General features: G+C 42.7%; 2 protein-coding genes across 11 annotated transcripts in view; one reads left to right on the top strand and one right to left on the bottom strand.

Moving 5' to 3' along the window:
• The window catches only part of AMN1 (antagonist of mitotic exit network 1 homolog), a 52,318-nt gene extending 51,277 nt beyond the window's left edge, over window positions 1-1,041 (top strand). For all 4 annotated transcript variants that reach the window (XM_037034568.1, XM_037034651.1, XM_037034811.1 and 1 more), the window contains one exon: window positions 849-1,041. In XM_037034568.1, the coding sequence (XP_036890463.1) occupies window positions 849-922 (74 nt within the window). In that variant the 3' untranslated portion in view covers window positions 923-1,041. The remainder of the gene's footprint in view (window positions 1-848) is intronic.
• Window positions 1,042-5,840: 4,799 nt separating this feature from the next.
• Window positions 5,841-12,528, bottom strand: ETFBKMT (electron transfer flavoprotein subunit beta lysine methyltransferase). 7 transcript variants are annotated; one of them, XM_037034053.1, is made up of 5 exons: window positions 11,763-11,911; window positions 10,655-11,034; window positions 9,918-10,338; window positions 7,100-7,230; window positions 5,841-6,303 (listed from the first exon to the last, which is right to left on the bottom strand). In XM_037034053.1, exons 3-5 carry the CDS (start codon window positions 10,241-10,243, stop codon window positions 5,960-5,962), a joined length of 801 nt encoding a protein of 266 aa, XP_036889948.1. In that variant the 5' UTR covers window positions 10,244-10,338; window positions 10,655-11,034; window positions 11,763-11,911; the 3' UTR covers window positions 5,841-5,959. The 7 variants fall into 7 exon arrangements, with proteins under 7 accessions (XP_036889948.1, XP_036890110.1, XP_036890187.1 ...); XM_037034215.1 differs by having other exon boundaries at window positions 10,655-10,811; XM_037034292.1 differs by having other exon boundaries at window positions 10,655-10,680.
• Window positions 12,529-12,775: the final 247 nt, after the last annotated feature.

Raw genomic sequence — 12,775 nt, 5'->3', positions numbered from 1 at the left:
TCCTATATAATAGATTTCACATTGTTCTGTTTTGGTAACTGCTCCCTCTTCTAATGTTTTTGGACATGTTGCAGCTTCCCAAGGTGCTTTACCCGACCTGTTGGCTTTCTTTAATCCTGCTTACTCCTTTGCAAATAGATGCTTCATCAAACCCTGTTCAAACACCTCCCTTTAGTGTGTCATCTATTTCCTCACAGGAGCCTGTGAGAAAAGCCATACACAGGTTGATAATGAAATTACTCCACTACTCTTTGGTGGAATTACAGAGAAAGCAATATATGTGTGTGTTTTAAAGGTATTACCATGGTCCTGAGTGGTATGGCTCCAAGGATTGGGAGTCATTCTACAAAGGGAAGGGTCACAGGTTCAATTCCTCATTAGGGCACATGCCTGGGTTGTGAGCCATCCCCAGTTGGGGACATGCGAGAGGCAGCCAATCATTGTTTCTCTCACATGTCAATGTTTCCCCTTTCTCCCTCCCTTCCCATCTCTCTAAAAATAAATAAGTAAATAAATTTTAAAAAATAAAAATATTACTATGATATGTGCACTGCAGCTAATAATACCAAGGGTTACCATTAATTAATTGTATTTTTAGTTGTATACTATACTTTTTTGTTGTATTTTACTGTTTATGCTATTATAGTTGTCCCTGCTTTTTCTCCCTTTGCTCACCTCCACCCAACCCCTTTCCCCTCTCTCAGGAGTTGTATACTATCGTCTCATTTAATCCTTTAAACAGTCCTATGAGATATAACAGTTATCATCATCCCCCGTTTACGCATGAGGACACATGAAATATATCTGATTACTGTGAATTAATGTATTGTCACTGTTCCCTTTTGTAGATCATTCCCGAGAAGTCTTGGAGCAGTTAAGAGGCCCAAGCAAATTAAAGCAAGTGACGTGGACTGTTTACTGATGCTTATTGAAGCTGTGCTCTCCATACCATCAGGAAATGGTGGTCTTGGAGACTGACTTTCCAACACACAGTGTGGTTTGTGATTTACCAGACTCTTAAACGCTTTAATAGTGCTATTATTCTGTGTTTGTTTGATGAGTCGTTGTTTTTGAATGGTAATCCTAGCATGCCTTCTGAGGGGTTTGGGATGGTGGGCTGAGGGCAGTGTTTGTTTCTTAAATAACAACCTTTGTAAATTACTTGTTTTCCCTGGAGATTTCCTTTTCCTACCTGGACACTTGAGCTTTTGTAAAAGAAATGCACCAATATGGATAAATTCTAAGTGAAGGTATTTCTAAAAGCATAATTACCTTTCTAGCTATTTTCTGGTTTCTACCTTCCTGATACGTTTAAATGCCCATTGGCCAAAAGCAAAGGTGAACAAATGCCTGTAAATTCTTTACCGAATTTAGTGTTTCAATGAAACAAAGATATACCATATTTAATGTTGTAATCCATGACATCAATACCCCTTAGTCCTTCAGCATATGAAATGTTACTGAGGCCCTTGCTCAGTCATTTATTCCATTGATTTTTATGGCCCCTTTTTCTGAAAAGGGTTCCTGGACCCAATTCCAACATTTGGCGGGGGGGGGGGGGGGGGGGGGGGGGGGNGGGGGGGGGGGAGGGGATAGAATCAGATTCTATTCTATACTGGAGACTGAAACAGTCCACAGGTTAAAGGTTCACTGCTACAAGACTGCCCCCTGCTGCCCTCCCCCCACACATACACTTCAGACACCTGTTGCTGGCTGTTAACTGTGCTTCTGACCAACTGGCTACAAATTGGAGGTTCCCAGGACCCCTTCCTTGGGTTGGATTAACTTCCTAGAAGGACTCCCAGAACTCAGGAAAACCTGTTTACTCACTAGATTACCAGTTTGTTACAAAGAATAGTAAAGGCTAAGAATCAACAGCCCGATGAAGAGACACATAGGGAGAGATCATAAAGGAGCCTTCTCTCCTCACCGAGCTTACGCCCAGAGCGGTGACAGGTTGGAAGGTTTCTAGAAGCTCTCCGTATCCCCTCCCTGTGGTTTTTATTTTTATTTTTAATCCTCACCTGAGGATATATTTATTGACATTAGAGAGACAGAGGGAGAGAGAGAAACATCACCGTGAGAAACAGATCAGTTGCCTCCTGTAAGCACCCAGGGATCAAATCCACAATCCAGGTATGTGCCATGACCAGGGATCAAATCCGCCACCTTTTGGTATATGGGACGACACTCCAAGTAACTGAGTCACCCATCCAGGGCCTTGGGGATTTTTATGGAGGACTCATTACTTGGCAAGATTGATTTATTCATTGATTATTGGTGATTGATTCAACCTCTAGCTGCTCACACCTCCAGAGAAAATAGGTGTGGGACTGAAAGCTCCAACCTCTTATTCAAGGCTAGTTCATGGCAACCAGCCCCCATCCTCAGGTGCTTTGCAAAAGTCACACTCATTAACATAAACTCAGTTATGATAACAAGACACCTTTTCATCTTTATGGCTCTATTTTCAGGAACTGAGACTGAGAGACCAAATTTACAATAAAAGCCCTGGCTGGCATAGCTCAGTGGATTGAGCATGGGCCTGTGAAGCAAAGGGTCACCAGTTTGATTCCCAGTCAGGGCACATGCCTGGATTGCAGGCCAGGTCCCCAGCAGGGGACACATGAGAGGCAACCACACATTGATGTTTCTCTCCCACTCTTTCTCCTTCCTTTCTCCTCTCTCTAAAAATAAATAAATAAAATATTTTAAAAAAGAAAGTACAGAACACAAAATTAATACAAAACTACAAGACCCAAAGATAAAAACGTCTCCCTCCCACCCCAGTCCACCGGCAATCTGGTGTCCTCTCAGAAGACAACCACCATTACCAGTTTCTAATTTATCTTTCCAGAGGTATTCTATGTATACTGCAAGCAAATATGTATTTTATACACACATATACAGACTCAAAAAGGTTCTGGAGGCTTTGCTAAAAAAATCACAAAGATTTATTCAAGGGTCTTAGAATTTGCAAACTGGAAACACAGCTAGGCAAAAACCCAGAAGTATTCTGAAGAAGAAAAGTTAAGGGTTCTTATAGTAAAAGCCATGTCCTCAAGAATAATCAGCGCTGCATTCTCAGCTGTAGGATTGGTCCAGGGTGGTTACCAGCCAATGTCGAGGTCTGGATGATGGATGCCAGGGAGTCTGGAGGATGGGCACCAGGAGGCCTGGACACATCCCAAGTCCTTTAGCGGGTAGTCAGAGGGTTATTCGAAGGTAAATCAGTATCTTGGCATTGACATGGGCCTGGAAGGTTCAAAAGTTTAAGTTCCCAGGAAAGTTAAGACAAAAAATCATTTCCTTATGCCTCAAACTTTATAATGTTAATAATTTAGCAGCTTGGTTAAGGTGACTCCATTTTGTATTTTCCCTATCTTCATTCTTTTCCTCAATATGTATGTACATCTTTTTTCCAGAGTGGAATACTATACACATTCTTTTTCACATTGTTTCTCACATCACAGTGTTTTTTATTGATACATAGGATCCTCAAAGCCTGGGACATGTAGCGGGGTCGTAACCAATTTCTAAGAGGCATAAGTTGTCAGTACAGAGTAGGTAGAGGATTTTTTAAATATATTTTATTGATTATTCCATTACAGTTGTCACATTTCCCCCCCTTCATTCCCCTCTACCCGCACACTCCCTTTCCACATTCCCATTTAGTTCATGTCCATGTGTCACAAGTTCTTTAGCTTCTACATTTCCCACATTATTCTTTCCCTCCCTATTTTCTCCCCACCGTCTATACTACTTATTCTCTGTACCTTCATCCCCACTCTCCTCCTCCCACTCCCCCGTTGCTAACCCTCCATGTGATCTCCATTTCTGTGCCTCCATTTCTGAACTAGCTGTCCACTTAGTTTGCTTTTGTTTTAGGTGTGGTTGTTAATAATTATGAGTTTGCTGTCCTTTCACTGTTCTTTTTTTTAATCTTCTTTTTCTTAGATAAGTCCCTTTAACATTTCATATAATAAGGGCTTGGTGATGATGAACTCCTTGAACTTGACCTTATCTGAGAAGCACTTTATCTCTCCTTCCATTCTAAATGAAAGCTTTGCTGGATAGAGCAATCTTGGATGTAGGTCTTTGGATTTCATGACTTGGAATACTTCTTTCCAGCCCCTTCTTGCCTGTAAGGTCTCTTTTGAGAAATCCGCTGACAGTATGATGGGAACTCCTTTGTAGGTGACTGTCCCCTTATCTCTTGCTGCTTCTACAATTCTCTCCTTCATTTGAATCTTGGGTAATGTAATTATCATGTGCCTTGGTGTGTTCCTCCTTGGGTTCAACTTCTTTGGCACTCTCTGAGCTTCCTGGACTTCCTGGAAGTCTATTACCTTAGCCAGATTGGGGAAGTTCTCCTTTATTATTTATTCAAATAAGTTTTCCTCTTGTTGCTCTTCCTCTTCCCCTTCTGGTACCTCTATAATTCGGATGTTGGAACATTTAAAGATGTCCTGGAGGTTCATAAGCCTCTCCTAATTTTTTTGAATTCTTGTTCATTCTTTTCTGTTTGGTTGTTTCTTCCTTCCTTCTGGTCCACTCCATTGATTTTAGTCCCAGTTTTGTTTACATCACTATTGGTTCCCTGTGCATTTTGCTTCATTTCACTTAGTGTACCCTTCATTTTTTCATCTAATTTGTGACTAAAATCTGTGAGCCTCCTGATCACCAGTATTTTGTAAGCATCCTGATCACCAGTATTTTGAACTGTACATCCCAATAGGCTGGCTATCTCTTTGTTGCTTAAAAGTATTGGTTCTGGGGCTTTGAGCTGTTCTTCTGCTTCAGCTATAATGTTTTGGTCTGTTCACACCTGTTATGTATGAGGGGCGAAGGCTTAGGTGTTCACCAGAGCGGGTCAACCCAGTTGCTGGGTTGTGACGCTGTATGTGGGGGTGGGGTCAGAGAGGGAATAATGGCACTTATTCTGCTCTCTCTTGGATTTTAATCCCCTCTGCTGCTTCCCGCAAGCAAATTGGGCCCTTCTGGTGCTGGTTCCTGGGTGTGTGGGCTTGTGTATGTTCTAGGACCCTGTGTGGGTCTCCCCTACAGGGTCCTAGAGGCTGGGTGCCTCTCCCAGCACCTCAACCCCTGAAAGTTTTTCTAGTCGGTGCTTTTAGACTTTATTTCCCATTGCTGGGGCCCTGGGTTGCACGGTCTGTCTCACTGACTGTTTCTAAACCTGCCTGGTGTATCTGTGCATGAATGTGTAACCACGGTCAGCCAGCCGCCTTGTGCGCCTCACTGGGTTTGCTTGATTCGTCCCCACACCTGGTTCTGCCAGCCACCACCTCTTCCTGCCTGGACTCCTCTCTGCTGGCCACTGACTCCGCCCCTCTCACCAGTTCGGATGAATGGTTCGTTGTTGTCGGACTTTGGTACAGTTCGATTTTTCTGTCTGTTTTGGTTGTGTTTTTGTTTCTAAATCTTTGTTGTCCTTAAATTTGGTTGTGCAAGGAGGTGCAGTATTTCCACCTACACCTCCATATTGGCTGGATGTCTTGGGAATTTTAACATCTTTTTTTATCCATGGTTGTCAAATTTAGGCCCTATTATGTACTAAATACTATATTCTTCTATATTTTTCATTTTGTTTGTTTAATTAAATAACACATCATGTAGTTGTCCTTAAGTCCAGAAACAGACTCTGCTACAATATCAAATTCCCTTCACAACTTAAATTACATGTTGCTGCCAGTTGCGTATTGCCGTCCATAATTATATTCCTAGAGCAGTAAAACTAGAAAAAATTACTGACACAGATTTATATATTTGGAATGCACAACTAGTTACATGAAAAAAGCTGACAAAATTTTAAATCTTCATATTTCGGAAATAACATTTGCCATTTAATAGGAACTGTATTAAAACTCTTCAAACTGGAGAGTTTTTTAGGGTTAAACCCAAACCTAGCTACATTTATCCTTGGAAGCAGTTGGATAACTCAGGGCCGGAATTCCCACACTGTGCTTGTTGTCAGTCCATTGTTTTCCTGCCTCGTAGGTTCTGGAAGTGAATATTCTATCACTTTGTACAGCTGATGCTGAATGCTGTGTCCTCTGAACTGGGGTCGGCCAGGGTCACCAATCAGTACTTGAGTTTTGTGTGTCCAAAAGCAGTCCTTCAGCCATTGATGAAGGCTGTCTGCAAGGTCTTCATCATAAAACATATCTCCAAGCACAATAAGGTCCCACTTATCTTGTTCCAAATCCAAAACGTTTTTGGTTAAAATGGGGAAAGGATTCAGTTGGTTCAATTCACAATTTAGTGTGATAGCCATTCCTGCAACTTTAAAAAAGCACATAATGAATGGGTATATACTAGGCTGTTTTAATTTCCTATAGATTAATTTAAGTATCAGTAATTTAGAAAATCTCCTAACAATGTTTCCTCCCTTTTTTGTTGAAAGATGTTTTTAGGTAAGGAAGCCTAAAGAGTACGCCAAATAAGTTATTTACTGAGATTTTCAAATGTATGAATGGATAGCCCAAATACAAAACAAATAATACAATATACCTGGGAATGTTGGGGTTTGAATGAACATTTGCTGATCTCAATAACCACAAGGGTTGATTTGTTACAGGAGACAGGGAAACAAGCCTCATGCTTGAGCAATGTGGTAAATTAAAACTGGGTCCCCTGTATAAGAATCTTCAAGGACTAGATCCTCAGTGAAAGGGACTGGGAGGAAATCAGATAAAATTAAAACTTACCTCTTGCAGCTTGGCTTTTAATGGAACAAAATTGCCCTCAAAGACACAGACCCATCCTCACTTGGGTTTGGGATCAAATAAACTCAACCAAATATTTCAATAAATTCCTAGCCTAGGAAGTAACAGTAAGTGTTCTCAGGTTGCTATCACTTGGAGAGAGCTGACACACAAATACAAATCCTGGGGGAAAATGCACTGTCAACTTATGTCTCCCAGAATTTCCACAGATAATGTCCTGCTGACCGTAAGTTCACAATATTGAATCAGAAAATGCACCTGGGTACAAGCTATCATGTTGAGGTATCTGCAGATATTTATCCTGGAAGGGAAAAAAGATGAGCTTTACATAGTTTTAAATACGAAATCCTTACTAGGGTCTATGTCGTTGGCCAAGACCCTGGATGCCCCACTCATCTGAGCAGCGATCGCTGTAGCTCCACATCCACTCCCAAGATCTAACACAGATTTTCCTCTGACACCATCGGGATTGTCCAAAAGATACCTAAATTAGAAAGAAAGAGGAAAACATTATGTAAGAGATGGGACAAACTCAGTAAGAGCTGTCCCCCAAAATAATTTCTTTGGGTTCAGTGGACCAAGAAATAGTGAAACTTTGCAGAAGAACATGGTCCAACCTTAGCGGGTTCTGCCTGACTAGAGTGAGAGAGAATGCTGACCTTGAGAGCTAGACAAAGGTGGCAGACCGAGGACCCAGTCATTTGATTTCTCTTCAGCAGGTGTGAAGAGCCATTCCACACCACTGACTGATCAGGCTGTTCAAGTCCACTGTTTAAAAGTATTGAGCACTTACTATATCCAGAAACTTCCAAGAACCAAGAATATGGACTGACGAAATACTACTATAATCAGGACTCAGTACACCAGATCCAAAATACACCATCTCCTTCTTTTTCCTTTTAATCCTCGCCCAAAGTATATATTTATTGGTTTTAGGGAGTGAGGAAGGGAGAGAGAAGGAGAAACACTGATGTGATAGAGAAGCGTCCATGAGCTGCCTCCCATATGCACCCCAACCTGGGATCAAACCTGCAACCTGAGTATGTGCCCTGACGGGAGATGGAACCCACAACCTTTCTGGTTTACAGGACGATGCTCCAACCACCTGATCCACTGAGCCAGGGCCCATCTCCTTTCGATTGTTCATTGGAGTAGTTTTACCAACTGCTTGAATTGTCTTGTAATGACCTGTCTAGTAAGGTACCATCAAAGTCCAGTTCAACCAAAGAATTTAGACCACGGCTAAGTAGTTACCAAACAAGTGAAGATGAGTGGGGAAACACTGAAATACTGAATTTCAACTGACACTTGATCTTAGTACTGGAATAAAAAAGAAGAGCGGGACTATAGCAAAGTAGTGGTGTACAAGCCATGTCTAAAGGGGCAGGTGCTAGCCCTCTTGCGCTAATTGTTGCCACACAGAAATCCCATGTTATCAGAGATTATTCCTGTTTCTCAAATCAATGCATATTTTTGTTGGCAACTGATTTTTTTTAAGTTTGCAAGTGTGCCGAGACACCGGAGCTGGTGTGTTGAACTAAGAACATGCAGGTGAGGGAGGGCCTGCTAAATGAAGGCCCACAAGCCACCCGCACTGAAACAGCGGGCAGCTAGCTAGCTCCTTCTGCATGCAAGCTTCCACTTTCGGAAGGTGAAAACCTTGAAGACATTTTGATTGAAGGCACAGTTTCAAAACACCCACAAAGGAAATAGAATCACGAGATTTATTGCCTCCAGATCCCAGAAGCAAGGAGGCACAATGAGCTGGGGGAAGGGCAGTCCTCTGTCCCAGGTGACTTGGGGCAGAGGTTGCTAACTCTTCTAGGGCTTAACTCTAAGTGGTTATTTTAAAGGGTGCTCTGGGAAAGGCAAACTTAAAACAGGCATCCTAAACTCGTGTTCTTATAAAAATGCCCAGACTCAGAGCTTAAGCAGGGTTATCACATCGTAAAATGCCCAGGCAGAAACTTTTTTTTCCCATCACAATAAGTAAAAGCCAAACAACATACATTTGTGGGTCACCAGTCTGTATTCTCTGATTCAGGCAGTCTCTTAAGAAATCTGACTGTCTGTTTGGAGTTGATAAATAGTAACTTTCATAGAAAACAGTCACATAATGTCAGTACTTTTTAAATATGATGTGAACAGTAAAGCTTGAAAATTTGGCAACACGGCAGTCAGAAAACTGATATTGTTTGATAGCACCTGAAAAGCTTCCTAGTCCTCAGTATTCTCCAAAATGTTCTATGTTCACATTTATTTCGCATGTAAAACTACACAGCCCTGGCCAGTGTGGCTCAGCTGGTTGGAGCACTGTCCTCTACATCAAAAGGCTGCAGGTTCGACCCCTGGTGGGAGTGCATGTGGGAGGCAACCAATCACTGTTTCTCTCCCTCAAATCAATACACATATTTTTAAACTATACACAGCATTAACTCCTGTGAAAAAGAAGTCCTTATCTTTTTCATTTCACAGTTCTGTAACCTCAAAGCATAAACAGAGGAAACCATTTACCAGTCTAAGAGCAAAGGCTAGACTGAAAGCTGAGAGTTCCTGCCTTTGTTTCAGCAGCTGTGTTTGAATAAAAAGCATAGTGTGAATGTGTGAGAAAATGTCCTAAAGACCTTTGCAGTGGGGAAAGCTGGAGGGAGGGAGCTTAAAAATGCAGATTCAAGTCTGCATTCACCTGAGCTGTCAATAAACCACTAGAGAAGAAAATTCCCTTGAGCCTGGTCACTCACTCACATCTCTTGTTCTTTGGGAAACTGAGAAGAGGCAATGATGGATGGGGTGTAAGGCTTAAGGAACAGCTTTTACAGGATTAAAGAAGGAGAGCTGAAGGACTGGGGCTGTAGGTTCCATCCGGGAGCTCTGCACTGGCCATACATTATGAACCATGAACCTGAGAACACTGTAAGATCTGCATATGTATAGCTATCTCCAGCCTTGACAGCTGACCCTGGGATTTCTCTTGGAGAATGATCTGTATTGGGATAAACACCTTGATAAGCTTGGAGTAAAACTATGCAACAAAGCAAACCAAAATTTTTTTAAATGCTTAAACTACTCTAAATTAAGAAAACAAGAGGAATGTTGGGTTTTTCTCTGCTTCTTTGTGAGGGGCAGGGAGAATGCAGAGCTGGAAGGTTTCCATTTCAGTTAGGGCAGTACCTAGATAGGGCTTGGCCTCCTGGCCAGTAGATTGCCCAGTAGGGATCGCTGTGGGGCCACAGGTCAGCTCTTTCCCACCAGAACTTGCATCTGGGGGTCAAAAGCCGCAACCGGATTTCGGGGGTGAGACTGCCACTGCTGGTGACTTCAGTGTTCTCCTCCAGGAACGCTTTCATCTCAGGGTCCAAAGAGCTTCCAGTGCCTCTCCAGGGGCAGTGGCCCCAGGGAAACGAGGAAAGACCACTGCTTCTCAGGGCCTTCAGATAAACACCACAGTGAGTCCCTGGAAGCAGCGCAAATGCTCTCCAACCTGGGCTCAAAGCCATCGGTCCTTTTCCAAAACACAGGTTCTGTCGCTGCTGTTGTTAAGAGCTGGTCCTTACAGGCCAAGTATGTGGTGTCAACTGGAATCTCTAAATCTCTAAAAACAGAAACAGTGCTGAAAATTCCAAGGCTCATAACACTTCTAAATCCTATTACATGGTAAGAAAATATTACAGTATGAGCTCTGTAGCAGATGATCCACAAGAACAAGTTCCTTTTAGACCAAAGCACTGGTGCATCCATTTAGGAAAATCCAATCTTTTAAAAGCATGCCTTCTCACAACAGAATCCTTTTATAATAATTTCAAACAACAAATATACAAACATTTGCTTTTAAGAGAAATCTTCAGAAACAATGCCTGTTACAGAAAATAAGGTGTACCTCAAAAGTTTTTATACATTTAATCACTTACCCTTAAGCAGGCACGGTGCTTGGCAACTGTGAACAAAATAAAAGTCTGGGAAGCTTAGATTCTAGTGCTGGGATTGAGCAATTAACAGGCAAACACAATTTTTGCCTTTGTGCAGTCAAGTCACGAGCTGCGGTGGAGGCTAACAAACCATAGTTTTCTGTAGGCAGAGGAATACGGATTACCCTGACCAACCACACTCCGTTTCGATAATGTTTATCACGGCATAAAACATCTATGTAAACAAGATTCAGGCTTTTCCCTTAAAAAAAAAAAAACTTGGTGGATTTCATTGTAATGAAAGACTCCCAAATGTCCTATAAATATATGCGATGATTCATCTTTACCAACCCTGGGATGAAGACTTGTTCTAAGAGAAAAACCTTGAAAAGAAAAAGTAGGAATGAGAAACAGCAGTTGAAACACAAATTATACACAGTCGTTTGGGACCTCTGGTCTGTTCTGCCTGAATGTTTTTAAACAGTCTCATTAAATATTAATAAGTCTTACTAAGTATTAAGACTGCCCCACGGAAGTGTTTAGAGTAGGGGCCCACAACTCGGATGCCTAACCGGAGGCAGACCAGTGATGATAAACGAGTGATGCCGGCTGACTGCACGGTAACGGGCGGGTGGAGGCTGCTTCCCAACCCTGGCGAGTAGGAGAGGCAACGATCATGTTTCTCACTCACGTCGCGTTTCTCTCCCTCCCTGTCTCCCTTCCTTCCCCTCTCTCGCTCTGAAAACAAACATCTGGGCAGGACACGATGCCTGCCAGGCCACCTCTGTGGGGTGTTAGCTCATGTTTATGCCCTGGGAACAGCCCGGGTCTCTATCGGCCTGACATCCCATTGGTCTAATTGTTAGGGGATCTTGGTTTGGACACCGTGTCCTCCACACGGACGCCTGCTCTGCCCACCAGCGCCGATGGGTTATGAATATGTGCTTATGTGGACGACACTTCCTACAGTTATTAACTGATCAGAAAATAAGACGGGATAAAGTGGGCAAATCCCACAAAATGTTTGTGACCTGGTATTTCCCCCAAGGAGGACAGGAATCGATCTTAAAGGGACAGGTACAGTCTTCCTTTTCGCCTTACCTGGCTTTACCTGGCTTTGCTAACACCGCCCTGGGAAGCTAAAGCACAGGGTGTCTGTCACTCTCTGTTGCGAGTCTTTTCGCGCATTTTTTTTTTTTTTACAGCTGCGCGTGGGTCCAGCTTCCCAAGCCAGAGGCTGGTACAGAAGTAGGAGCAGCTGGAACGTGGGCAGCAGGCTCCGCCCTCCTTCCCAGCAGCGCTTTCTCTAGCCTTCCCTGCGCTTTCTTAAAGGGGCAGGGAGGGGCGAAACCGGAGGGCGTCCGGACCTCGCTTTGTAAGGAGACGTCAAGTTCTGGTTTGTAAACTATTCGGTATTAAACCATTTATAACACTTGGTGCCAATCACACTTCTACGCACTGGGGACAGAGTTGTTTGCAACATAGTGTATGCACTCTTTATGATGCTTACATTGAACTGCAACTAAATCATAATGTAAGCCTCCGTTTTATAATTAAGGCTAATAAACGTGCAATCTAAACTTTTTTGCAACTTAAATCAGTCAAGTTCTGGACCCAGATGTTCATCTTCCAACCAGACTCGGATATCCCACTGATCCCTCAACTCAGCGTATTCCAAAATTAACTCACCATCTCACCTGACCACATTTAAAACGTGCTCCACATGTGCCAAAGCGGGGGGAAAATGGTCTCAAACCAAAAACTAGGCAAACCGTGTTTTTACTTCTAACGTGGTAGTTTGGCAGCTGCCTGTTCAACGCTTGTTGCTTGGGTTCTCTGCTTCTGCCTTCTTTAGAGATGGGGTTTCTGCTGCTTCTGTAAACTGGGACCTGGTAATGAAATGAAACGAAACGAAACGAAACGAAATGAAATGAAATGAAACTCTCATTTCCATGAACAGTGCCAAGTGGATCCCCATCATCAGATTCTTAGATGAATATAGCGTATGCATTTCTGATAGGCTACACACCTGGCATTTCGTAGTATTCTGCTTTCATTTCCTCTATAATTACTAGTATGGTGTTTCTATGCCTGTGAATAAAACTATCGTCATTAATGTACTAG

The sequence above is a fragment of the Sturnira hondurensis genome, unplaced genomic scaffold (genome assembly GCF_014824575.4).
Source record: "Sturnira hondurensis isolate 20B ecotype Veracruz unplaced genomic scaffold, ASM1482457v3 Scaffold0000362, whole genome shotgun sequence".
Taxonomy (NCBI): Eukaryota; Metazoa; Chordata; class Mammalia; order Chiroptera; family Phyllostomidae; genus Sturnira; species Sturnira hondurensis.
The sequence above is the reverse complement of the archived record's forward strand: the minus strand, read 5'-3'. Positions and strand labels throughout refer to the sequence as shown.

Bases quoted from the DNA above. Each gene is read 5' to 3' on its own strand.
- ETFBKMT (XM_037034435.1), bottom strand. From the start codon at position 10,243: ATGGCTTTGAGCCCAGGTTGGAGAGCATTTGCGCTGCTTCCAGGGACT. The intron at 7,231-9,917 runs GTACTGCCCTAA...TTTCTAATTTAG, and splicing joins GGAGGCCAAGCCCTATCTAG to GTATCTTTTGGACAATCCCG. The intron at 6,304-7,099 runs GTAAGGATTTCG...GCTTTTTTAAAG, and splicing joins GGCCAACGACATAGACCCTA to TTGCAGGAATGGCTATCACA.